Source organism: Lagopus leucura, unplaced genomic scaffold, assembly GCF_019238085.1.
Source record: "Lagopus leucura isolate 7727_CA_CO unplaced genomic scaffold, USGS_WTPT01 Super-Scaffold_100004, whole genome shotgun sequence".
NCBI classification, from domain to species: domain Eukaryota; kingdom Metazoa; phylum Chordata; class Aves; order Galliformes; family Phasianidae; genus Lagopus; species Lagopus leucura.
In genome coordinates this window covers 22,116,637-22,142,560 of record NW_024962264.1, presented here as the reverse complement: position 1 = coordinate 22,142,560, position 25,924 = coordinate 22,116,637, and the positions used below count along the sequence as shown (strand labels likewise).

The following is a 25,924-nucleotide window of genomic DNA, read 5'->3' as shown; positions in this document are numbered from 1 at the left end:
ATGGTGGAGGGCCCGTGCTGCGCGCTGTTCGCGGAGCGGCTGCGGGCGCGAGTGCGCCAGGGTCAGGCGGTGCGCAGCGCGCGGGGCAGCGCTCTGCCGGCTGAGGCTCGCGCTGCGGTGAGGAACTGGGTGTCAGCTCGAATTCTTGGGTGTGCGTGGTGCTGGGTCCCGCCAGGATGGGGGAGAGCTTTCAGAGACTCTCTCGTTTGCTTCGGTTCAGACCTTGCTGGGGCTTGTGAACCTTTGCGGTGGGGAAACGGGTTGGGATATAGTCTGGCTCTCATTAGGGGTGTGGTTGGGGTTGTTTGCAACACCTGTTTGCGCTTTGCTGCGAGGGGCTGTGTGTACTTTCATCGTAAGTGTGCTGGGTATCCCCGAATAGACGGCTGGGGAGTCCCCCGGCATGTATACATCTCTTTTGGTGTAGATAAGGCAGGGTACGAGAACTTGTGATTAAGGTTTGGAAAGGTAATGCCTAAACAGACTTAAGAAAGAGTGCAGTTCTAGATAAATCTGTTTAAGTTATGCCATCAACAGATTAGTCTGTAGTTTTGTGTCCCTTAGGACTAAGCCGTTTAAAAGTAAGGAGTTACCGTTCTAATTTCATAGAGAAACAATTCCATTCTGTGCTCATTATGTACTGCAGAAGAGCTCACCTCGGGTTGCCTTTATTCATCAGGAAATGGCCATCGTAGTCTGTAAACCATAGCTGAGGCTTTGGTCACTGCTGAAAGAGTACTAAGGGGACCCATGCTGTGCTATTAGTGCTGAAGTTGCAAGGGTTTATCTTGGAATATTTTGAATGTCAAGTTCATTTTTCATGCCTGTCACTTCTTACTCTGGTTTGTTTTAAACAAACCTGAACGGAAGTAAAAAGAAATCTTGCTGCATAGTATTTTACTCAAATACCTTTATTAGAAGGGGTTAACAGTTGATGTAAGGGTGAAATGAGAGTGCTTTCTTATTTCTGTAACAGGTGAAGTAAATGGTGTTCATGTCATGCAAAAAAAAAAAAAAAAAAAATTGTTGTTTTTCTACTAAATTAATAACTGCAGAAAGGGACCTCCAGAGTCCTTGAGTCCCCACAAAGAGGGACCTTGACAGGTGAGGAAAATAAACTGTCAGAAACTTGTGAAGTTCAGTGTTTGTTCACTCTGTTTTAATCTTTTTGTGTGCTCATTTTCAGACTGCTGCAAGTGAGGAGAGAACCTCTAGTCATGATTTCCTTACTGGACAAGTTTTCAAGGGTGTGGAAACACTGGGAAAGGAATTTTTTATGTATTTTGATCAAAAAGCTTTGAGGTAAGAGATGAAAAAATTACTATGCGTTTTCAGGGGATCTTTTTGTTCTTGTCCAGAGATTTGGAAAGTTAGTGTTATGGAGAAACTTCTGTACAGCCTCACTTTAAATGCTTGAAACTCTCTGTAACTCTCCGTAGCAATTTGTAGTGGAGTCATTAATCTATAATGCTACTTTCAGTACAGTAGTTAACACAGTATATCAAAAGGCTCATCACTCAAAGTTCATTCTAGAGTATTATTGATGATTTAAGAAGGTCCTGATGGTTTAAGAACCCATTCATGTTGTGTAGAAGATTTAACTAACTGCAGCTTTAAGATGGCCATATTCTCCAGGCTTTCATAAGATGATGTTTTTGAGGGGGAATGCATTGCTAGTGAACCCTTAGGCAAAGAGTAGATCGAATTAAAGCAGTCTTCCAATGCTGTATGGCACTAATTCCAAAAACTTATCTTTTTACTTTAAAACAACAAAAAAATCACCATCTTACTACTAGCTATAATTGAATAATACATCCTAAGTTTAATTAGTGTTTTTTTTTTTTCTATTTGTAATTAAAAAAAGAATTCTGTTTTACTTGATTTCAGCACATCAAAGGTAATGAAACACAATGGAGTGAAATCTTATAACTTTCTTAAGGCCTTCTAACATAAACGTAGCGATGATCATGAATTATTTTTCTCATCATGGCTGACTGTGACTTTAACGTTTCTTTTAAACAGTGTAGTGAGGCTTGGCTAATGAAATGATCAGCTATTACAGTGAATGTAGTCTTTTAAAAAAGGAACTTTCTGGAAGTTTTAGTGCAATATTTTGGTTTATACTTTTCTTGACTGGTTAATGGCACTTCAGAACTGTAAATAGGTAACAGAAGCAGATGCAGCTGGAATAACTAAACTAACTGAACTGATTTGTAAGAAGAAAGCCTTGGTCGTGGGCCTTTGAAAACTACTGAGTAATGTTTCTCTTAATGACTAGAATTTATGTACATGCATACTGTCTTGGTTAGGTGAGAACAGCTCCTAACTATAAAAACTAGACTAGCAAATGCTTGAAAACATTGTTAAGATTAAATACCCATAAGAATTTTCTTTCTTTCCAAGGATTCACTTTGGTATGAATGGTTCCATGCGCATTAATCCTGATGGAAGTAAAGACAGAAATGGAGCATTACCAGTTTTGGAGATACAACTTATAGAAGATACTATTTGTTTCTTTGAGGTGACAGTAGAGTATAGGTAAGGCAGAAACTAACCAACTTTAAATGACAACAGAAAACAACAAAAGAGGAAAAAAAACACAGCTTGGTTTATAACATTCTTCTAAGAATGAAGTAAAAAATAAAAATCAGACAGTGTTAATTGTTTGGCTGAAAGCCATCATAGATAAAATAAATAAATAAAAACTTACTATAATGTTTATTGATATGGAAATTAATTTTGTCACTTTTGTATCGCAGTTTGCAAGGAGCTAAAGCAGTTCTATACCATAGCCTCATTAGATATTGTCGAGTCTGGGAATGAAACTTGGATTTAATTCAGTCCTTCGATCTGAAAGCTAAAACCCATTACTTCTTTAATTTTAAATGTAACTTTCTTAGCAAGAATAAGTATCTGTAGCAATTACTGTTTTCAAACTTTTGTGGCCCCAAGGTTATGTTTGTTGGGTTTTTGTGACAGCAATTTGGTATGGTTTTACTAATTAATGTTGTGCAGCTATATTTGTCCTTTAGCACTGTACTTCCTGCTGGTAATAAAACTAATGTAGCAAGCTTAATTTTAAAGCATTTTAAATTGTTGGGTGAAAAGGAACATGTAAAATCAAGTAATATATCTATACCATATGTAAGTTTAATATTATGGAACAGATACGCTTCTGCAAGACTGAGATAGCTTCTACTGTATTTTCTTGCAACTATACGTTCTTCAGTTTGATTGTAGTTAGCCTAAAAAATAATCAAGAATTAAGACAATATATTTTCTTGTCATGTTGAAAACCTGCTGAAGCCATGTACCCGTATATCTTATGGTTGATGATCCAAACACGATTCTTATATTGCAAATAGATTTAACTAGTTTTCAAGCTAATTTGAGCCAAATTAGGATGATTACTTGTATGTTGGACAGATACTTGTATGTTCTACGTATGTATCATTGAACTGTCTTGTGCCGGGGGGGGGGTATATAATTTCTGTGACTCTTCCCATGAGTGGTATTTTCATGTTTTGTGTTATCTGCAAATAATAACCTTTACACTTTCATATACTGTGGTTTTTTTTTAAAGTTGCTAAATTGCAAGTAAGATTAAAAATATATACATTTTTGTTGGTTTTTCTCTTCCAGAAATGTAGCAGAGTGTGAGCAGAAAGTAAGAATGATGGAAAGCTTGGATGTCTGCTCTCCAAAGTTTAGCTTCTTAAGAGCAGAAAGTGAAGTAAAGCAGCAGAAAACCCAGATGTTATGTGATGTGTTACTGGATCAAACAGTATTACCTGGAGTTGGAAATATCATAAAAAACGAAGCACTATTTGACAGCGGTCTCCATCCAGCTGCTAAAGTAGGTGGATTGCATCAAGATTGTTTTCAATTATCCCAAAGTATTAGGAGAATAAATATATATTTATATAAAATTTTGTTATCTTCTAATCTTCCTTTGTTTTCTCATCTATCATTACCTAAATTGTAGTTCCATCATTCTGATTAGAAGAACTTGATACAGCTTTCCTTGAAACCTGTTACTGTTGTTCCTGTCTCCCAGGTTAGACACTTATTGCACCAAGCCTGTCTTCCAGCTTGGAACTTCTTTTCTAGGGAATTAATTTAAAGTCCTGACTTTGTCCAGCATTGTGTTGTGCTGCCTTTAAATTGTCAGCCTATAAATAAAATTAAGAATGCCTGGGATTTCTTTGCTCTTGTGTTTTTCTGTACCTAATTCTGTAGAATTAGCAAAGGAAATTGAGATTACATAAAATGCAGAGGAAAGCAGGTGAAAATAGTAGGAGTTATTGTTAAACATAGTATTTCTGGAAGTTCTTCATAGAATCAGTCTGAATTTTAACCCTAATTAGAGCTGTATGATTACATTCATGGATATAATGACTATCCATTTGAAGTGAGTTCTAGGTTCAAGAGGAGTCCTCTCCATATTCCCAGCAGAGTGAATTCAGAGTTGCTGGCTCATATGATTTCTATGATCAGGAACTCTTAGGTCAATAAAGAGGTAGACCACTGAAGTTTTTAGCTAATATTTTGCATGATTGAAGCAAAGTACATTATTTGTTACTCACATAATGAGTTTGTGTGGTCTATGATATGAAAGTGTACTATTTTTCCCTTGTTAGGAGAACTCATTGGAAGGTGTTTGGAGTGCCTGTGTCTATACCGATCTCTTTACTGATGTCAATTAATATAGCAATATTGTAAAAATCATATTTGTTTCATTTGCAGGTTTGCCAATTGACAGATGAGCATATACGTCACTTGGTGAAAATGACACGTGACTTTACCCTGTTTTTTTATAAGGTATGGACAGATTTCTAAGAAACCTCCAAAACTTGATTTACAGCATCACAGCTGTATTTGATCAGCCAGGGGAAAGAGGAAAAGAAATGAAACAAAAGAAGTGTTTCAGTGAATAGGAGTCTTGCTTTGCATTTTATTGTGAACTGTCAAGAGATGGAAGAGTGGGGAAATACAGACTGTAAGAATGTGCAGAAATTTGGCCCAGTTGCAGCAGGAAGAGTGACATGTGGGCCAATTCAGTACAGTTTTGCTGTACATATAAAGTCACTCTGCATGTGTCAGAATTAATATAGGTTATGCACATGCATGTAAGGTGACAACTCTTCAAACTAGGAGCTAGAGGTTGCCCCTGGGAATTTTTATAGGAATTCAATTAATGCAGCTTTATGAAACTTGAAACAAGTACATTTATATGAGTGAATACATTGTAAATCCTAACAACAATTTCTTCCTAACTGTGACAGTTTCCTTGGTTGATAAAGCAAAATAAACTCAAGCTGTTCCTTACTGCCATTCAATAGGATTTTATTTCTTCTCTTGTCAACCCTGTAATTCCTGGTGGCTCTTCCTCTTTGCAAAACAGAATGAAAGAACTGGGCCTAATTCTTGTATGTTGCTGCTTTTTTGTTTGTATGTTTTTCTTTAAGCTGCACGTGGAGGAATGAAATGCTTGTCTGTTTCTCAAAGTTCTTCAAAGACAAGGAGCTAATGTTGCTAGAAGTTCTTTTTGGTAAGATAGGAGAAAAAGATTTAACATTCCTTACCATTCTTACAATGGTAGTGGTTATAAATGTAATTCATTTTAGTCTATTTAAATCTCTGCTTTCTGTTAACCTGTCAAAGAGTAGTGATTTAATCTAGCTAGATTTAGAATCTTTTCATCATCCAAACTTCATAGGGAAGCCCAGTAATAAAGAGAGAGCAAGTGGTTCTGCATCAGCGTACAATACTAAAGGTAGGCATTGTCACAAGCATTTAGACTAACAATAAACAATTTACATTTTCTGTAGCTCAGTTTACTTGTCTTAAATTTTTATAACTAAACCTACCAAGTATTCATCAGCTAAGTACATTTTAAGGATGAACTTGCCCCTGAAGCCTCTTGAAGATAAAAACATAACAAGAACAGATTAATATGTGGTAGTGATGATCACTGTTTATAGAATGTTAGTATATACTGGTAATTCTTGTAGTAATCATTCTACACTTTCATTTGTAGTTTAATATCTTATAGATACAAATATGTGGGACCTAGTTCATGTAGTAAGCTGTTGTTTTTTCTGGTTTTAATAACCAATAAAAAATAATAAAAAATGGACTTCTAATGGAGAAATTTACAAAAAAAAAAAAAAAATTGTTTGTGAATATTCATACAAACACTTTATCAGTAAGTCCTTCTGACTGAATTACTGGCTGTATCTCTACTGGGCTCTTCCTGATTTTACTTTTTTTCCTTCTATCAGTTTTAGCTGGGGTATGCCTGTGTTGACTTCGCATGAACTGTCTCATGAAATATTCCTGCTTTTCAGCTCTTTGGGGTCTCATTAGGTCACTGTGCCCTTTGAGTTTGTTCTGTTCTTACTTTAACGTGACTTTCTGCCAGCTCTTGGGGTTGGGGATCTTGCCATTGTGCCAACTAGCATTTCACAAGCCAGCCTGTCTGGTGTGATGAGCACTAGGATGAAACTGATGATCTTGCAGGTCGTTTCCAATCTTGCGATTCTGCGATTCTGTTGTTGAACTTTACTGAGCTCGAGCTGACTCCTACTCATTTTCTCTGCTGTGTAGATTGGAGCTCATGAGCTCTCCCAGTTTATTTTTGCAGCTGACAGGTCAAAGAAGGCTGGTGTTAAATCAAAGCTAGATGGTCCATCTAAACGCAAGGGATCCCTAGCATATGTCTGCTGATGCCATGCTAGTATGTCTTTTTGTGTCTTTCTTTCTTCGTTCCAATATTCAGAAAATTTTGATATAATATTGATATACAATGATATACCAGATTAAATGTCAATTTTTGAAATAAAAGAAGATGAAATACAGGATGTAGCCCTCATGGACATGCCTCTAATTTCTTTGTTTAGTCATTAAGCTTTAGTCTGCACAGCTATTTTTTTTTAGTTTAGTTTAGTTTCAGATGAGCTGTGGAAAACCTACCATAATTTATATAGTATCTGTAACTTGGGTTTTAAACATGCTCTATTTTAGTGCCGCAAAACTGGGTCTCCACTCTACAAACACTACAAAGTATACAGGCGCCAAACCTGCGGTCAGTGCAATGAGAAAATCACTGTGTGTCGTTTAGGAGAGAATAACAGGATGACTTACTTCTGCTCTCGATGTCAAAAGGCTGATCCCCAGCTTGTCAATGTTAGGTATGATGATATCTTTATAACACTGAAGTACTGGTGTCCTGAAAGTGCTGTTATGTTAACAAGAAAGAAACAGAAAGCAAATAGAATGGCTGCATGCAAACCAGTATGTGTTTTGTATCTAAGCTCAGTTGTACTTATTAAAAATGGTTAAAAGCTTTGATTACAATACTTGTCTTAAAGATCCCTTCTGTTGTAAACTAGCTAATCAAACGTGAAAATCATAAAAACAACAGAAAGTACTCAGAATTATTCACTGCTATTAGAAAAGTTGTTCTCTCTTCTCAGTTAGAAACGTAATAGGCTTGGATGCTTACATGTCAGTGAGTTGAATGGCATGAGGAAGGTAAGAATCTGTGTCTCTTTCTTTCTTGTAGGAAGGCCCTCGGGAATATCTAAGCAACTACGTTCACATAATTTTGTTCTAGACGTAGAGAGATACTGAGGAAAACTAAGGAAAGTAAATTCAGAATGCAGAAAGTACTGTAGAACTTCAGACTTTTTTTTTCCTCCTTAACAGTTCTGGAAAGCTTTTACTATAAGTGTGCCACAGAGACTTTCAGTTCCGTATAATTTATGCTAGCAGCAGCCTTCCTTTTATTTCAGAAAAAGCACAAAATGCGTTTGATATCACAGAAGAGTTTGATATCACAAAAGGTAAAAGTTTCAAAAGCGCCTTACTCAGGGATTCTTCCGCACCTAAGTTATTCTAGAAAAATTTTCATCTGAGGCCTCAATCTTGCTTTTTTTTGTATTGAGCTCTGTCAGTCTGATGAAAGACACAATTTCCATTTAAAAAACTTTGTTTTCATTAGTGTGTGTTTGTGTGTGTGCATGGATATATGTGTACATAGAGAGGTTTTTTTAATAAGATTTACAGAAAAATATAGAAGTTTTACACCAAATTATTTTACTCTGCCACCCTCACTTCCAACTTTCTTTCAGGAATCAGATGGCAAAAGGGATTCTGCTTAAAGCTTAAAAATCACTTCTCAGTGCAGATCAAACATAGAAAATTCCAGCATAGAAGATAAATATTTCACATGCTGATAACAACCAATCTCCTGTGTTGTTTTTTTTTCTCTGAAAGTTATGAGAAGTACTTTGAAAAACAGTAGGGAGGTGGAAATGTTCTACTGAGTCACGCAACCACGAAATTATGCAAGGGGAAGAAATAACTTTCTCTCCATTCTAGAAAAATCACTGTCTTTCTGAAAACAAACAATTAAGCAGTGGTATATTTTAGTTAAAGTTGTGGTAATTGTAGCGATAGAAACATGAAGGCCACTCTGGAAGTATTTTCTCTTATTTTCAGAACTGGCAACAGTGAAGTGAAAGACAAGCCATGTTCTGACAGCCATGCGGATTTTTGTATGAGTGGTATGCGAGCTCTCATTCATCAGTGATGAAAACAGGCAGCTACTGGTAATGACTCTGAAAAATAGTGTTTTGTAGCTGAAAATCTGCTCTGTCAGGTAGTGCTACTATGTTCTTCAAATCTGTGGAAGTTCCTCAGAAATAAATAAGAGGCATGCTTTCAGAGTGACCTCCCTGCAAGGCTGTTTCCAGTATTGTCTTCATCTTTATGGTCAGACTGCTTCATTATACTGCTCTTTCTGCTACACAGTAACTTTTACCACTTTAAAGTGTCCCTGTCTCTCAGGTGGCTTTTCTGCAAGTCTAACTTTCTCATGTTTGAAGGTGAACAGGAGCCTACGTAATCAAACTGACCTGCTATAGCTCATGAACTGTAGAATTTAACTCAGTGATTCCTGGGTTAAGTCCAGTAGCTTATGTTTTTGCTCAAATGACAAAATAAAGACAGGACCCATTATAAGCAACTTCATCAAATTCAAGAGTACCTTGAATCTTTAAAATACATTTTTAGACAGTGAAATATGGGAAAAATGTTAATGGGGAGGAGTATTACACTTGTAAAGAAGACAGCTGAATAATTTCAGTCTGATAATGCTTATTTGACAGCTGAGTAGTAGAAATTATTAGACTGTATTAAAAATGGGTATTTTTAAATTACTAGTTAGGCTGTTTTGTTATCTACCCCAATATATTGGCAATGATACTGTAATATCTACTATAACTCCTCTTTATCATTTTGTGAAAGAGCTGTGGTAGATTTCTCAACTATTGGTAGGGGAAAATAAGAAAACATTTTTAGATACCTAGTCTGTTAAGAAGAATGATAATTATAGAGTAAGTATAAGTCTAAAGAGTGTCACAACAGTTCACCAACTACAGAGACAAATGTTTGATGACTTAGTAAATGCAGTACCTAAAACTTTGCATGTCACTGAACTGATAATTTCATTTTGCATGCAAACAATTTTTGAATAGTACGACAAAACTAGTCCTTCATAGCATGCAGTGACTAGAACAGTAACTATGGTTCTACATAAATGTACCAACATATGAATACAGTAATTTAAAGGAAAAATAACTACAGAAAAACTCTATAGAAGCATTTGCAGTACAGCTTTGTCTTACCAGTTATAACTGAACAAGTACCTAAATGTTTAAAACTAAAAAAAAATTAGGAAATGGAGAGACAAAAGAAAGATTTTATAACTTTAACATTTTCAATTCTGTTGGCTTTCATGACAACAAAGTGGTCTAATGGATGCCATTTACAAGAGAGAACAAAAATTGTTGAAATTTGTTAGATTGTGTGACTGTAGCAACTTCCAATTAGTTCTTCATTCAGTAATCATCTGTTTGTAAATATTCAAATATTCTGCACAATGGATGGGGGGAAATGTACAGAAGTGGTTGTCCTTTCTTGCCAAATTTCTTGCTACTCTATTCAAGAACAGTAGGGAAAGTGAGAGATGCTGGAGCACTGTGTTGCAGAGTGTCTCTGTTGACTGTTAACTTTTTGTCAGTGTTAGTTTGAATATTTGTATTGCTTGGGAAAGATTTGCCCTTTAGGTAAAGAAGAAAATCAAACTCTTATAGTGACATGTTGTTAGGCAGGTATAGCATGCTGTTCTGCTTTTTCTCTAGGTTCTTGCCTTCCTGAACATAGCAATGTAAGGTAATTTGTGGAGGAAACGTCACAAAAGACTAACATCATTCTTCTGTTTCACAGCAAACTGCCAACTAGAAATAGCCTAATTGGCTGGGCATGTGGCAGGGGGTCATGTTCTAATGAACACATAGCTCAGAAATGTGAAGAAGAGTGGACGTGTATGCCCTGTACCCTAATAAACAAGCCTTCTGCTGAAGCTTGTGATGCCTGTTTGACTTCAAGGCCTGAAGGTATTGAAAGGTTGCCTAGAGCCCATACTGGGGAAAGGAGGGTTGTGGTTTTGGTGCAGTTTTTAGAACTATAGAACTGGAGAAATGACTTACTGTGAATTGTATTTATGTAACTTTAGCAGACTTAAAGTCAGATTTGGAGGAAATCTTACACAGATGATCATAGAAACTGTCTCATCTTAAACCCTAGATGTGTCTTGCCTTCCAGCTTTATTTGCAGATGGGGATTCTATAGACAAGTCTCTGTGGTGATCGTTTATTTTTGCTGGAGCAAGGAGTGAAACAAAATACCATACTTCAAACTCTGATTAAAATTGTTAGACATTTGCAGCAAAAGCCTGGAAGAGAAATCATCAGTGGTGCAGAGAAATAACTCACATTCCTTCACATGAACAAAACCAGAAGGGGAGTAGATATTTTGGTACCCTTTCCAAAGCACTGCTGGATTTCTCAGGAGCTAGTGTTTTGTTTTGTTTTCCTCTGAGTTCAGATTAAGGAGGATTTTGGACTAAATTTGTTGATATCTCCTACTGGAGTTTTAATGCTCCTATCTAGACCTCTGCGGGCAGAAAGCAGATGTGAATGAGACCTATAAAGGCACACAAAGATTGCTACCTTCTGTGCAGATTCCTGTGTTTAGATATTAAGAAGAGATAAAAGAGGTAGTGGACAGACCCCACTGAGACCTGTTTTCTCTCTGAAGAGTAACTTTGTATTCTCCTTCACCTTTTATAGAAAAGTGATTAAAAAGTTCAGTGAAGGGATTTACAGCAAGTTATTTGAGTCAAGAGTCTTGTAGGAACAAAAAAGGAACAAAGTTTAGAGTTATGCATGTGTGGTGTTAGGTGTTAGAATCCTATAATCATTCCATACTTAAACTTTTCTACCTCAAGAACTAATGGTGTACTTATTTCACATTTTGTATAGTGAGTTCTTCATTGAAGACAGAGAATGTTGAAGATTCCACAGACTTTAACATAAATCTCATTAAATACCCTTGTAATGACTTCAGAAAACCAAGCAGAGAAATAAAGATCAACAGGAAGGCTGCATTTGGAACTACCACTCTTGTCTTAACAGATCTTGGTAATAAAGCAGAATTGAAAGGTGATATCCAATTACCAGATGGATGCTCTGAGTATGTTGCTCCAAAAGGCAATCTCAGCCAGAATCAAAATAACGTCTACCACTCAGGAATAAGCATAGACAAGTATTGCTCAACAAATGTAACTTCTCTGGCTTCATCTTCTGGTCAGGAGCCTCCCTCTTTCAAGCCCGCAAAGAAGAAGCAGAAAACTCATCACGTATCTTCTGTTCACCAATATAATGTAACAATTGGGTATGTATTCTAAAATACAAACAAGTTTTGTTATTTTGTAATTACATAAACCATCTTTATCCTTGAAGATTAATGGAATATTGTGTAGTAGAGTTCACGCAGTGTTGTCTTTGCATTTCTGCTGAAGGTAATTTCCTCTCGAGTAACTAAAACTACACTGAGACCTCAAAAGCACTGAAGGATCTAGGCTATTGCTGGAAAAGTCCTGAGTTTGGCATCTGGCCAGTACTGCTGTTAATTGAACAGCTGTTCATAGTGCAGGTATTCCCTTGAATAGGAAAGATTTGCTCAAATAGGTAAACTAGCACAGTTCTACCAAAGGAGTTGTCTGATTGCTGCTTGCCTTCACTGTTTGTTTGGAGAAACCTTGAAATCATCATGGAATATAACAAGCATATAAACTGAAGCGCTTATTAGGCAGGTGATTTTTTTTTTTTTTTTCTCTACTGTCTTGATTATTAACTTGTTTTCCTTGTGTAAACACAGGATCTTTAGTCTTTTGCTTTCTTTCATTATTTGCAAAAGAATGTATTCTCAACATGTTTCTTAATTATAACCTAAAGAGAAACAGGTAGATAATGGAACACTCTTAAAATGTGCTAGCTATCTAAAAATAAGTTAAAGGTGCTAGAGATGGATTTAGTATTTCACTTAAATGTGTGAATTCTCATACCATAAAGAAACTGAATTGCTTGTGTATTTTAGTTGAAAGTATTTGTCAGCTAGCAATTTTCAACTTCTCTCCATGATACAAACTTCTGTTCAAGTTAACTTAATGAACCTACTGTCACTATTTTCTCTTCCCTCCCTATCCTATATGCAATTACTTCAATGCTCCACCCATCCTGAATTTTAAGTTACACAGCCTCTACAGACATACCCACTCACAGTGAAATGTGAGAACATGATAGGATTGTTAAGGAAAACTTGGGCAGACATATACAGCAGTAATGGGAGTGCACAGTAGATTTCACTGACGGTGGTAAATTACGCAGGGGGAATGTGAAAGATGTTTGTGATACACTGCAGAATTCTTGGTCCTATGTCTGTTCTGAAATACAGAAGTTATTTAATGCACTGTTGAAGCATCAATTTTGAAACTGGCCCTTACTAGCAAGTTGGTGCTCTGTGAAAAAGCATTCTACTTGCTTTCTCAGTAGAAGACTACAGAGGAAAGATGTAGATGGGATGAGAATAAGAGAACACAAAGAATAAATTGGATATCAATAACAATATCAGATAGTTATCTAAGGCCACCAACTTAGATATTACAGAAAACAAACTTTGAACCACAAAGTACATGAAGTGTGGGAGTTTCGTGGGATTTTGGTTTTGTTTTTTCCTGATGAGGCATAGAGAGAATGTTTTAATGAGGTATTGGAATAAAACTTTACCTACAAGACTATAATCTTCCAGACAAATTTCCCAAGCTGAAAACTTCACAAGAAAGTAAATAGCTAATTGATCTTTTCAGCTTTCCCTGTGGCTTCATCACTGCTATTCTGCTCTGTAAATTGGATTTATAAATATATTAGAAATATTTCAAAGAGCATAAGTATTCTTCTTCGTGTTACCATTATCTAAATAAAACCTCGTATTGCATTCACATAATCCATACCTCAATCAAGAGAGAGAAACCAGACAGCACTGTTCCCTTCCCTTAGCCGGATTACTTGTCAGAATACAAGCATTACAGTAATTTTTTTAGTAAAGAGAATAGGAGAATTCTGGGATGCATACAACTACCTTTAACTTTGACTAATTACTTAGTATTGATCTTTCTCCTACCAAAAGCAGAATATTCTTTTAATATTGGGTGGGATTTAGGGTGGGCAGTATAACGTAGGTAGTATGATTTTTGTGTTGTAGTTGAAGTTAGGAATACATTGAAATAGCTTAAAACCAATGCTGGGCAAAGCTGATATGATACCTTCTAGATTAGTTTATTCACTCCCCATTATCATTCAGCTTTAAAGGAGCAATAAGCTGTATTAGAGAATCAAGTTCTTTGTCTGTCATTACATGCAAATGTGCACTGAGCATGTTATAACAACAATAGGAGAGAGTTCCTTGGCTGTGGTGTTGGTAATCCCTTTAACAATATGCACAAGTCATTTTGTTACCTGTCATTACAGCAAACCTCAAGTTAATTCAACAGATGATATTCATACACTGCACACAGGCCCTCCTCATTGCAGTAAACACGGTCACCTCTGCAAACTCAGAATTGTGAGGAAGGATGGGGAAAACAAGGGCAGGATGTTTTATAGCTGTCCTCTACCCACAGAAACTCGGTGCAACTATTTTCAAGTAAGTATACGACTTCACAGCCTGTAATGTTTCCCATTTTTTCCTTAATTCAATCACTTTTTCATGCAGCCACCTCACCCCAACCATCTATAACTGTGCACAAGTGTTTAAAATTATCTCTTGCTTTTAATGAATCATATCTGTTCACACTGAATTGAAACTAATCATGCATAATCATGACTGTAAGCTTATTGTTTCAGTTACTTCTCTTACATCTGAAAACATACCTATTGTGCAAATGCTCTTGATCTACTTCAGCATAATGTAAGGCAGATGCATAATAGAATTATCGATTTGGAGAGACTTGTACAGCTCAGTTATCTTCAGCCTCTGGGTTGAAGGAGTGCTGCAAACCTTAGATCTGGACATCAGCTATGTCTCTGTCAAGACAAAATCTTGAAAACCTCTGAGGGCACACATTAGACAGACTACACACACTGTAGTCTGTCTGGACTGTTGCTTTCACAGCTGCACTGCTGTGCAACCCAGCCTTCATGGCTGCAACCTGTGGTCTCAGCGTCTCGCTGCGTGAATGTACATGAAAGGGAAGAGCTTAGGTCACCTACCAACAGAAAGAATATATGAATTTAAGTCAGTAATGACTATGATGCCTTAATTTGTAGAAAACTGTGCATTAACATCAATTAAACTTACAAAGCCTAGTTATAATATTTAACACCAATTAAAATGTATACAGTGCACTGATCACTGGAGAGATCAGACTACACTTAGTAGCAAGAATTTCTGTTAAGGCCTCTCTTGTAGATCCATCTCCATTTTTAATTTTAAAATAATGAGCTCAGAGCCAACATATATGATAAAACCATATCTAAAAATTGTTTCTTTTGACAGTGGGCTGACTTGAATTTTCCATTTTGTCACCATGGCAAGCGATGCGTTATGAGGATGGTGCTGAAGCTTGGTCCCAATAATGGAAGGAATTTCTTTGTGTGCCCATTAGGAAAGGAAAAACAGTGTGGCTTTTTTCAGTGGGCAGAAAATAAGCCAATTACACAGTCTACTCCTTGATGATATCATTATCTAAGACATCCTAAGAAATAGATAAGTACAACTCTCATTGGTCATTTCTGTTTTGTTGTCACCTGTTTTTCCTGTTCTCTGATTGATTAGTCAAATTGCTCCCATAACTAAGTAAAAACTACAGATTACTCTATCCCAATTTTAAAAAGTCCTATAACATTAAACACTGCTTGTATACTGCATACTAACTTGCAATATATTGTGACACACAGTTATATTTCCAGTCAAATAATTGAATCGCTTTCTATTTTTCATGTAAATGTCACTGCACTGTCAGCACTGCACATTTTCAAGCTGATATGCATTATGGAATGGATCTTAATCTGAATTTGTACTTCAAATTGGTAGTCTTATAAACAGGTATTTAATGAATAAAATTTACTGGCCTCTTCAATATAGCTTCACGCTTTATTTCTTCAGAGCTTGAAAAGAAACAACAGACTGTACATTTTAAATTTTACCGTAGCTGGATGTTTGACCTTCCTAGATTTGGAAAACAGACACACACTGCCCCACAGTTAATAACATGACTCTGCGTTTTTCTTAATTATATGTTTTAAATCTGGATCTTAACATTTGATTCTGGTTGCTATTCAATCTTCTTCCCTAATCTGTGTTAAATGTGTAATAAAACCATTCCAGACCATTCCACTTGGGTGGTTAAAACACAACTGAAAACTTGTAAATGGTTTACAATTGCTCAATATTGCTTTTCTAAGTTTTTTTGGTTGGAAGGACTTGCAGGGAAGATGGTACTTGGAATTAAAGAAAACTTAATTTTCCTGAGAAATCTGTGGAACTAGAGTCCAGTTTAAAGCCTCAATGCCACGCTGTGAGTGAAACCAATTAATTTTTGTCCTTGCCATCAACTTCAGAGGAGACTTTCTTCTTTCTCTTTTCAGTAGCCTATGCCATCTTTCAAGACCTTTAAATGTTTCCTTACGTGATGGTAATCTTCCTTTTAAAAAAAAAAAAAAAAAATCAGGCTGTAGAAAGTATAATTTTATGTTGCTTGGTGGATTCTTTCCAACTCGTATATATCTTTCATGAAGCCTGTTTAAAGTGGGGTACTGAACCCTATCTAAGAACAAAACAAGCTACTTCACATGGTGAAGACTTTTTATATAAAAGACACCAATGATACTTATTGCTATGATGGTACATCACTGTTCTAAGCTAATTTGGGTTATATATCTAAATCTTTAGAACTGTCTTATTTTTACAATTCGTTATTATGAGAAGGTGATTATTTTTACATGTGGTTGGGTGTCTTGCACAGGGATAAATCTTCAATGGTTCAGCTAAACATGAAAAATACAACTACTTTTGATCATTTGCCTTTAACAAATGCAAAGCTAGAACTTGAGTGACTTTTTCAGACTTTGACACTTCAAAGATAACAGGCTGTCTCTTTTTAAATCTTACCCGTGAGACAAGAAGTAAATGAATATTTGTTTACATATAACACATACTAGCTTTAAAGGATTAACTGCTTTTATTAACTACTGCAGTTACTTTCTTTATTTCCTTATTTCCAGAACATGCTGTGTGTAAAAATAAGTAAATGCATAAGCAATATGAAAAATTAACCTGGACAACACAGCAGTAATATATAAAGTGCATTTACCATTCTTCAATGAAATGTGTATTCTGTCCAGCTTAAACTAAGGAAGTGTAATATTTTGTCCCGATCAGTGGTTCATCCATTTAAAAAGTAATTTCTCCTGAAGTCTGAATACTTCAAATGCATGAGAAATCATCTAGATGTTATTATTAAAACAATGTTTTATCTTTTAAACAATTTTTATTCAAAAAAAAAAACAACTTCCGAAACATCTAATTGCTGCTGTTTTCTGTTTGCCTAAACTACAACTGTTAACATGTGCTAACTTATGTTTATTATCTCAAATATAACATAATAGGCTAGCACAGGCTATCCAGTTGAAGTAATCAGAGCTGGTTGCATATATGAAGTTTTAACAACTATATGTCACAACATGTCAGTGAAAATGTAAATGGCAAACAGCAAGGACAGCTAAAGCTAATCAAACCAGCACATAGAGGAATCTAAGATGTTTGTACTCCAGTGAAGCAAGAGACTAAATAAAAGACAGTTAATTCTAGATCACTACCTGTCTCTGCATAACTTACTGCTTCTGCCAATGCATTTTTTCCCCTCCAGCCTGCTATTTTTCCTCCTCCTTAGGGAAGGAGAGCATTATACTGCTTGTTTAACAAGCTGTGGCTCATATTTGATATTAAAAAAAGGTTTTAATAAAGTTGCAATAAAACTTAAAATACATCCTCCTCAAAAGAAAAGCAACCAAGGGTTCAAAGCAGTAGGTGGTTCTTGAAACGATCTCGTTTGTTCAGAAGTCCTGATTTTGCCTTTTGTCCTAGTATTTTACAAATGAGGCTGTTGTGGTTTTGTTTTCACATCAGTTTATCTATTACAGTGCAAATGATGAAATAAATACACATACTTCAGATTCTTATATTGCTTACCTTTTTGGATGTTGTGTTGTATACGAACAGCTGTGGGAGATAAAAAGAGCGATAAAGTGATAGTCAAAAGAAGGAACTGTCTATCCCAAAAGTTTCCTGATTTCTGTTCTTCATGAAATCTATTGTAAGCAGTCTAAAAATGTAGTCATTTTCAAAGGCTTTGGGATTCTGACATAGAGTTGTTACTTTAACTTCCTGCATCTGTACATAGCAAAGAAACAAGCTGTGTTACAAGTTTCTGCAGGAAGCTGTCAAAACTGACAGGCTCACATAAGCTTCCTTGGCTTGATACATTTCAAACAAGAAGATAATTGCAGCTCTATAGCTAACTTTACTGGAAGATTTTGTTCATAAATACTCTTACAATTTTTGGAGATTTTTTTAGACATCAGCATTATAACATGTGACAGCATGACTCACAATTGAAGTTTGTATTGAACAATTTTCTAGCTCTGTGACAAAGCAATCCTCATAGAGCATCAAACCGAGATCACAAGATGTGAAGTAAAGACTAAACCTAGAAAACCCTAATGCCATACCTATTTTTTGCTTTACAGCAGGCAATTTAGTTACTATCACAGTTTAAATTTAAGCAGAATACATCTTTCACTTTCAAAGTAATATTTATTTTCCAGTTGACATAGGTTAGAATCACACACTTTTCCTACCTTCAGCCCTTTGTGTCCTTATTTAAACTACTTTTATTATCAGCTATTTGTTAAAGGCATATGTTTTTCTTAACCTATATATGCACAACTACCATTTGATGGCAATATGAATCCAGCAAATAGACTGAGACCTAGAGTAATGGTCTTACATTACTAATTCACTGAATAATAAAGTTGCACCTAAAATACGTACTCAAGTTTTGAGTCATGACTATGTCACAGCTGCAAATACAGACCTTTTCTATTATATACAACTTTACATCTGCATCCACCCATCTGTGTAAAATGTAGCCCTGGTTCTCACTTATTTTTCTGAAATGGAAAACAACGAAAAGTGTTTTAGTTTGATGGGAGAACGGGATGTTCAAAGAAGTGGACGATGCCATCCTTTCATCTGCTAAATGTGTGCATGAAATGTTCATTACTTTCACATGAAATCAAAAGGCATTGCAAAGTCTTTCACAGACTTCATAGCAACTGCAGGCCTTCTTTTTCTCTAAAGAAAATCTCCTTGCTGGAAGATTTAAGACTCTATTCAACTCATCCCTGTGTCCTGCGCTATGCAATTTCACTTGTTGTCAGCTACACTTGTACTGACATTTGGTGATGAAAGCTCAAGTTAAACATCTAGCATATCCTGCAATATCCTGCAAGTATTTATTTTTATTCCTTCAATATTTGAAAGGTTGTTTACTATGTCCAATTTTCACTTAAATATTCAGAACATATGTTCAAGATCCATTTAGAAAAGGCTGGAAATACTCTCTATTTTGTACTGAGCTCAGACTGAACAGTGTTCAGCCTCAGTTTATGAGTGAATATAACCGCACACTAAACTGAATTAAAAACTGGCCTATGCATACATTTTGCTGACAGATCTGTACTCGAGGCTGATTCCAGCTATCTGCAAAAATACTCAAAGTGGGCCTTAGCATAGCAGCTTGAACATCACATCTTCATGTACAAATTCATTTGTACTCCATTAGTTTGTAGTTTATGCACAGCAAATAAAGATTTTCAAAGAAAATTGCATATACATACTACGCAACTCAAGTAGGAGCTGATCCCACTGCAGTCAGGCTACAGAGCTTCACACCTTGTTTGCTCCTACACAGCAGTGCAAAAAGGATAAAAAATTCTATGCTCCTAAACTATTCAGGTATGCAGCTACTACAGCAACAACAGAATATAAATAGTTGAAGCTTTTGTAAATTATTACTTGTTTCATATGTAGTATAGTATGGTAGGACAGGAATTATTATAATACTGAAACACAGAATTGGAATTCTATGCGAGCAGCCAGTATCTACAGAACTTTAAGTACTTATGGGGTAAAATAGACAAGGTGGAATTCAGGCAGGTTTAAAAAAAAAAAAAAAAAAAAAAAAAAAAAAAACACAAAACCCTAAAATTTTAATTTGGTTAACAAAAAAGGAGGCAAAAAAAAAAAAAAAAAAAAAAAAGAAACCAACAGAGCAGTTAGATCACTAATTGTACACTCAAAACATTATTTAGAAAGTCCCAGCTCACAGCAAGTGTGATGCTCGTTCACATGTAATAAATTAGGTACTGCTGCAAATCAAAACAAATAATATTTTTTCTTTACTCACTGCTCCAGCTTTAGCTAGTGCCCATTAATTTCAAATTCAAAGTCTCTCGAATCCACAGATGAATTAACTTTATTTTTGATTTAATACTATATCAATAAATGAAGCACATGAAGAAATTCAAGCACTTGAACTTTGTTACTTAAATCTCCAAGGGCCAGCTAAAGCCTATTTTACATACAACCACTCACCTATATCTATCACAAAGTCTCTTCAACATAACACAGTATGCAGGATTGACAGTTCTGATGGTAATAAATACTGAAAAAGGCCATTCTCGAGACAGCACTATTAATCAAGCCACATTCAGCTATTTGGTCAAAAACACCAGTCATTTTGTTAATTGCGAGGCTTCAAGTGACAATCAGCTAGCAGGCTCTGCTGATTGAGATGAACCTTTTAATGACAGCTTAGGTGATTACCTTCAATTTCTATTTAAAGATCACTTAGGCTTCTTGATCAAAATTACTGATGAAAAATTTGTCACTGAGGTTGGCATTGTTTCCTGGGAACAGGAATGATACTGGGCAGCAAATAAACTCCATACCTCAGTATGCTGCTTTCAAGCTTCCACTTCTGTGGCAGCTCTACAGGCTGAGCCACCAACCCGCAGTAGAACTCAAGTCCGCTCATCGCTAGAGAGTGGCGTACAGAGCTCATAACAGCTCTAGTTTACAAAAGAGCACGTTGGGAACCATCTCTGAGATTCCTATACATTCTCCATCCCATTTGTGATTGTACTAAGGGAAAGGTTCCACCCACATGGCTAGTCAATAGCAATTTGAAATGATGGAATATTTATCTGGCATTAGCACTTACGTTATCACACCGACATACTACATCACTGTTATAAAACTTTATGCAAGATGAATTTCTATTCTCAACTCTGAAAGATACTTGATTTTTCAAATTAAGTTAGAGTTGTAGATCTATTTTTGAATGCAATTGGACCTAGCTCAGCTGAGCAAACAGGCACTTATCTCAGGTCTAAACGTCTTCATGATTCAGTAACCAAACAACCCTGTGATAAACCCCTTGCTCCCACCCTCCCCCCGCTCCCACCCCCAAAGAGTTCAAATACAGCAGTCAGCCAAAAACAAGGTAGTATTTACACAGAGTATAAAGCACAGTGATTTTCAATTACATAGTCAAGAATTCACAGTGGTCACATTTTCACAAGAGCATTGTGAAACCTCAGTTGCTTTGAAATATGACATTTTGAGTCATACAACCTCCTTATGGGGAAATCAAATTCATATTTTAATCAAGAGAAAGGCATTAAAAAAATCTGCTGCACGGAGGTTCTGCACTTACCCATTTTGAAGGTGGAAAATGTATACTAAAGAATTAACAACTTAAAAAGACTGAAGAGGAAGATATGACAAGACAGAAGAGAAACATGACAACAGCTTGTTGATGAGAACTCTACCTGAAGTGGGAATTCTTGATAGAAATCCTTATTTCTCACTTCTCTGAATTTTACTGGGGAGAAATAGCTAGGGTGGGATTGAGGGCTGAATCACGAAGCCTGTTGAAAGACAGGCACCTTAATTCAGTGTGCAGAAAAGCTGTGAGGAAGTTACTTTCGCCAATGTGAAAATGTACTGTCACCAGCTGAAAAACTTACTGCATTCCTCAGTTTCCTACTGCATATGCTTTTTCTCTTCCTGCATTATGCTTTGTGTAGGTATTAGCAGCTGCGTGACAAATGAACAAAACAGCCTGTTTACCCCCACTCCAAGAAAGGGCTAAAAAAAATTATTATTATTATTATTTTTTTTTTTTTTTTAAAAAAAAAGGTTTTCTGCCAGACAAGCAAGCTGATGCTTATTTTTTTGGACTGCAAAATCACCAGAACCAATTACATAAATGCATACTGGGAGGGTGGAAGTATCATCACTCCTTCACAGGCACCAAAACCTTGACCTAACTGAAATCAAGCATCAAAGTTGGACAAAGCTCGAAACTTAGCCTTATCTTCAGCACCTTACCAGCTAATCACTCTCTGTGCAGTATAATGGCTTTTGTTGGATTTCATTACCACCACTATTTCCACCACTATTTCCACCACTATTTCCACTATTACCACCACCACTATTTCATTACCACTTTTGTTGGATTTCACTACCACACAAGCTATGCACATAGAAGCGTAAGATGATATTCTACACGTACCTGAGGGGATGTGACAGATACTCCTCCAAAAAGATGTAACCGAACTGCTGCAGAGCTATTTGTTACTGCTCTTCAGTCAGCAATTATGAACCCCACAGCAGAACCATTGGACAGGGATGCAGGCATCTGCTATTCTGTGCAAACTGCAGATGGAGGCCAGAGAATTTAAGACTGCTGGATCTGGCATGAGGATGCTCAGGTGCACATCCTGAATCATTCTGCACCTCCTAAATCAGGACTGGCAGAAAAGTAACAACCAGAAAAGAGAGCAGACAAGAAGGAAAAAAACATCACATAAAGCTGTTAGCATCCTTAAGCCTGTGCAATAGTGATGTCACCTGCCCAAAGTCTCATTCCACGAAGCTACCACTTCGACTAAGCAGTAACTGAAATAGTTAAAATTATGGCCAAGCAGCAAGATCGTGTGTCATTTCACGTTGACAGGTTCATGAGAATAGCAAGAAATTGGATTTCAACATTTACTGTTTGTTGGCATTGCAGCTACTCTAATATAATTCCTTTTCTACTCCACAACATGGAAATTAGTCTTCAGTAACAACCAAATTAACAACAACAACAACAAAAAAAAAAACATTACTGTACATGAATTAAACACGTTTACAATAAATTTTACATTCACCCTTTTAATCTACAGTGCTGTATTTCATCTATTACTGTAAATCCTTAAGAAAAAATCGTAACTTAAGAATTGATTAGGCAACAAAAACAGGCAAATTAATTCCATGTCACTTCTTAATTCCCAGAAAGAGCGCCACTGATACAAATATTAATTTATGCAAAGTTTTAGTTGCTTTGTACTTTCCTATGCATCACCTTGCCAATCAAAACTTCATTCTCAGAGATTATTATAATTTGCCATGGAATTTTTCTCATAACAGTGAATATCCAGGAGCAATGTTAAGCAAGAATCACAAGAACACATTTTTATTGTCAAATAGCCTGTCACATGGTACTCTGTAAATAATATATACCATAAATTGACTATTCATGAACAAGCATTTACGACCTAGCTTAGAATAATCCTAAGTGCCATCATGCAATCTAACGTGATACTGTCTCTCAATTTGCTCAAAAACGCAGCTTATATAGTCATCATTTAAATCACTAAGTCACTAATTAGTTCAATAGGTAACCCTAAATATGTTTTCTACTTACAAACAAAAAGTCTTTTCGCTGGGCAGGAAAGCACACAGGACAGTTTTGGTGACAAAAGAAAACAACTTGACTAAAAACCTAATTTACGGCACACAGCTGAGCAGAATCTATTTTACTAAGGTCCTGTGCAATAGCAGAGAACCTATTAAACAATTTAAGTGAAGGTTATGAATAAAACGAATGCAGTAACATAGCCTGTGGAAATTAACAGGAAGGCAAACATACTTGACACTTCCAAATAATAAAACATCCAGATTATAAAACTCTACATGAGAGAAACTACTTAGCTATATTTCCCATTTCTGTTTTCCAATTACAAGCTGATTTAATATTATGGTTATTTAACACTATGAAACATTACTTTAACCTGTAAATGTGTATATGTAAACATATAATTTCATTTCTTTTAAATACTTCCCAATAAAGAAGTATTTTAAACATTTAATCTCATAACAACTAGAAGAGCCAAAGTCAGAGCACCATGCTGTACTTTCCATGATCGGTTACCCCCCACATACTATGAAGGTTAACACAGTTTGCAAATATAATCATGAAGTCTCACTTAGGCTGTCACTTTCACAAAAGCATTCCTCCCATTTGGAGAGTTAGATTTTATAACAATCTCTGTCTGCCTAAATCTTCTAAAAGTAGGCAAGTGAAGGTTCTTTCTATCTGTACCTAAGAATATTCAAATACACCAACTTTACCATTAGTATTGCTAAAATAGAGTTGTTCTTCCTTAAGATCTTCAAATGACAAATGCTAAGAAGGTATAAATTTAAAACACAACTCAACTTTGCAACTATGTTCAAGTGCCAGAACTCACAGTTTTTTATGTTTTAAACAATAGAAGCAATCAAAACAAGTAAGATCTGGCAGCAAATGAGATTCCAGCTGAAACATAATTTGGATTCTGCCTGGAAAATATGCAGCAGTGTTACAAGAGCTCATCATTTCTAAACAGTAAAAAGCCTTCATATTTACAATGCATTTGTTTTTGTAAAACTCTACCTGAGAAAAAGAATAATTAAAAATAAAATGAACATCTTTCAAATGCTTATTCCCCTGTCCTACTAAGAAAAAAAAAAAAAAAAAAAGAATAAAACCACCAGTAAGAGGAAATCTCACAGCAACTGGCACACTCTGAAGCTGCTAATTGCTTTTATTTCACATATCAGCACCTGTCACTGTAAATACCAGCTAATCACATCAAGAGTATTGTACCAGCAGGTGAATTCACCTACATTGCTTCCAGCTGGCTGGGAAAAGAAAAAAAAAAAAGAAAAGAAAAAAAAGAAAAGAAAAAAAAAGAAAAGAAAAAAAAGAAAAGAAAAAAAAAGAAAAGAAAAAAAAGAAAAGAACACAGCAAATATTGCTAAATACACAAACATCTAAAAGTGTTTGCCACTTGACTCAGCAGCTCAAACAATATCAATGAAACTGGTCATAAAATCCTGAGATTCTGTCACATCTGCTCTGTAGTTATTTAGCAATGCTGTTTTGCTGTAAACTTAATGGAACTTATGTACAAGAATGAATAGACCCCCTAGCAAGAACATTTGTAGTTCAATGCTTAACATATATCACTTCCATATCAGAGCTAGAGTAAATGTAAAGGTATCACCAAGGTGTTTCCTTCCCCCATTACATCAGAAATGAAATGATAATTTGGTAGGAAGCATTAGAAAGAAGCAGGTTAGCTTGAAGCTAATGAACTTTAAACAATGACTTAAAAAAACAAACAAAAAAAAAAAAAAAAACACAGACGTGAGGCATTCAACCCTGTCACTAACTTGCAAGTGCTAATCCAGTCATTTATAACTAAATCAGCATGACAAAGCAATTTACACCATTAAACTGCATGTATTAAATACGTATCTCCCACGGAGATGAGTAATTTTTTCTCAGGTATGGATGAGCAGACTATGCAGAAAGTTAGGACTCTAACTCAGTGACTTTAAATACACTTCTACAGAGTACTTTCAGCATGTAATCATAACTTCTGTTTATGCTAGCTAACACAGTGACATAAACACACTAGAAAGCATGTCATCAATGTTCTCAAGCTCTCAGAAAAATAAATCCTGGATTCGCTCGCTGCAGAACTGAACTGCTATGTTCACCATTTGCAACATTATCTTTGAAGAAATAATCACTGGGATTTTACTTACCTATTTGTACTTGACTGCCTGAAGTTACAGGTACAGATACTGTTTCATTCACTACATCTTAAAATACAGCAGCTATGGCAGAATGGCTGTAGGTAGGAGAGATAGAAAACACCACATGCAGCTGCAGATACATACAACAAGAGCTCTTTTGACAAAAGCTTCATGTGGCCTATTATGAATTCTGTATTATTAGGCGCTTTAAAGTTGCAGTGACAGAAGTGAATCTTCCAAATAAATAAGTTTTCTGACCTAATTCAACAGCAGACCATTAAAGATGACTACCGTAGTTTAAATGTTTTCTACAGCCTCTTAACATACATCTTGGAACATAAGGTAAGAATCATTCTAAGGCACAGTACAAAAGCACCAAATAACCTGACTTAAAAAAAGATATATTGAAGTGTGCTTTTATTACCAAAACATTGTATTAAAGTATTTTATTAAAGACAAAGAAGAATTCAAGTGTTTT

General features: G+C 35.8%; 1 protein-coding gene and 1 long non-coding RNA gene across 6 annotated transcripts; one reads left to right on the top strand and one right to left on the bottom strand.

The window, feature by feature from the left end:
• Positions 1–15,547, top strand: NEIL3 (nei like DNA glycosylase 3). Of its 4 annotated transcripts, none has more exons than XM_042871825.1 (10): positions 1–117; positions 1,187–1,302; positions 2,404–2,538; positions 3,643–3,856; positions 4,747–4,821; positions 7,027–7,193; positions 10,294–10,463; positions 11,544–11,802; positions 13,938–14,112; positions 14,965–15,547. In XM_042871825.1, the coding sequence occupies exons 1-10, from the start codon at positions 1–3 to the stop codon at positions 15,139–15,141; spliced, it is 1,605 nt and encodes a 534-aa protein (XP_042727759.1). In that variant the 3' UTR covers positions 15,142–15,547. The 4 variants fall into 4 exon arrangements, with proteins under 4 accessions (XP_042727759.1, XP_042727758.1, XP_042727761.1 ...); XM_042871824.1 differs by having other exon boundaries at positions 11,391–11,802; XM_042871827.1 differs by lacking the exon at positions 1–117 and adding an exon at positions 438–468 and having other exon boundaries at positions 11,391–11,802.
• On the bottom strand, positions 15,507–25,766 carry LOC122180278. 2 transcript variants are annotated; one of them, XR_006178982.1, is made up of 4 exons: positions 25,456–25,766; positions 22,109–22,346; positions 17,659–17,688; positions 15,507–16,111 (listed from the first exon to the last, which is right to left on the bottom strand). It is a non-coding gene; the product is annotated as an uncharacterized LOC122180278 (long non-coding RNA). The 2 variants fall into 2 exon arrangements; XR_006178981.1 differs by lacking the exon at positions 25,456–25,766 and having other exon boundaries at positions 22,109–22,543.
• Between the last annotated feature and the right edge of the window lie 158 nt (positions 25,767–25,924).

Coding starts and splice junctions, on each gene's coding strand:
- NEIL3 (XM_042871824.1), top strand. CDS start 1: ATGGTGGAGGGCCCGTGCTGCGCGCTGTTCGCGGAGCGGCTGCGGGCG. Junction 7,194..10,293: donor CCCCAGCTTGTCAATGTTAG/GTATGATGATAT, acceptor TCTGTTTCACAG/CAAACTGCCAACTAGAAATA. Junction 11,803..13,937: donor CAATATAATGTAACAATTGG/GTATGTATTCTA, acceptor CTGTCATTACAG/CAAACCTCAAGTTAATTCAA.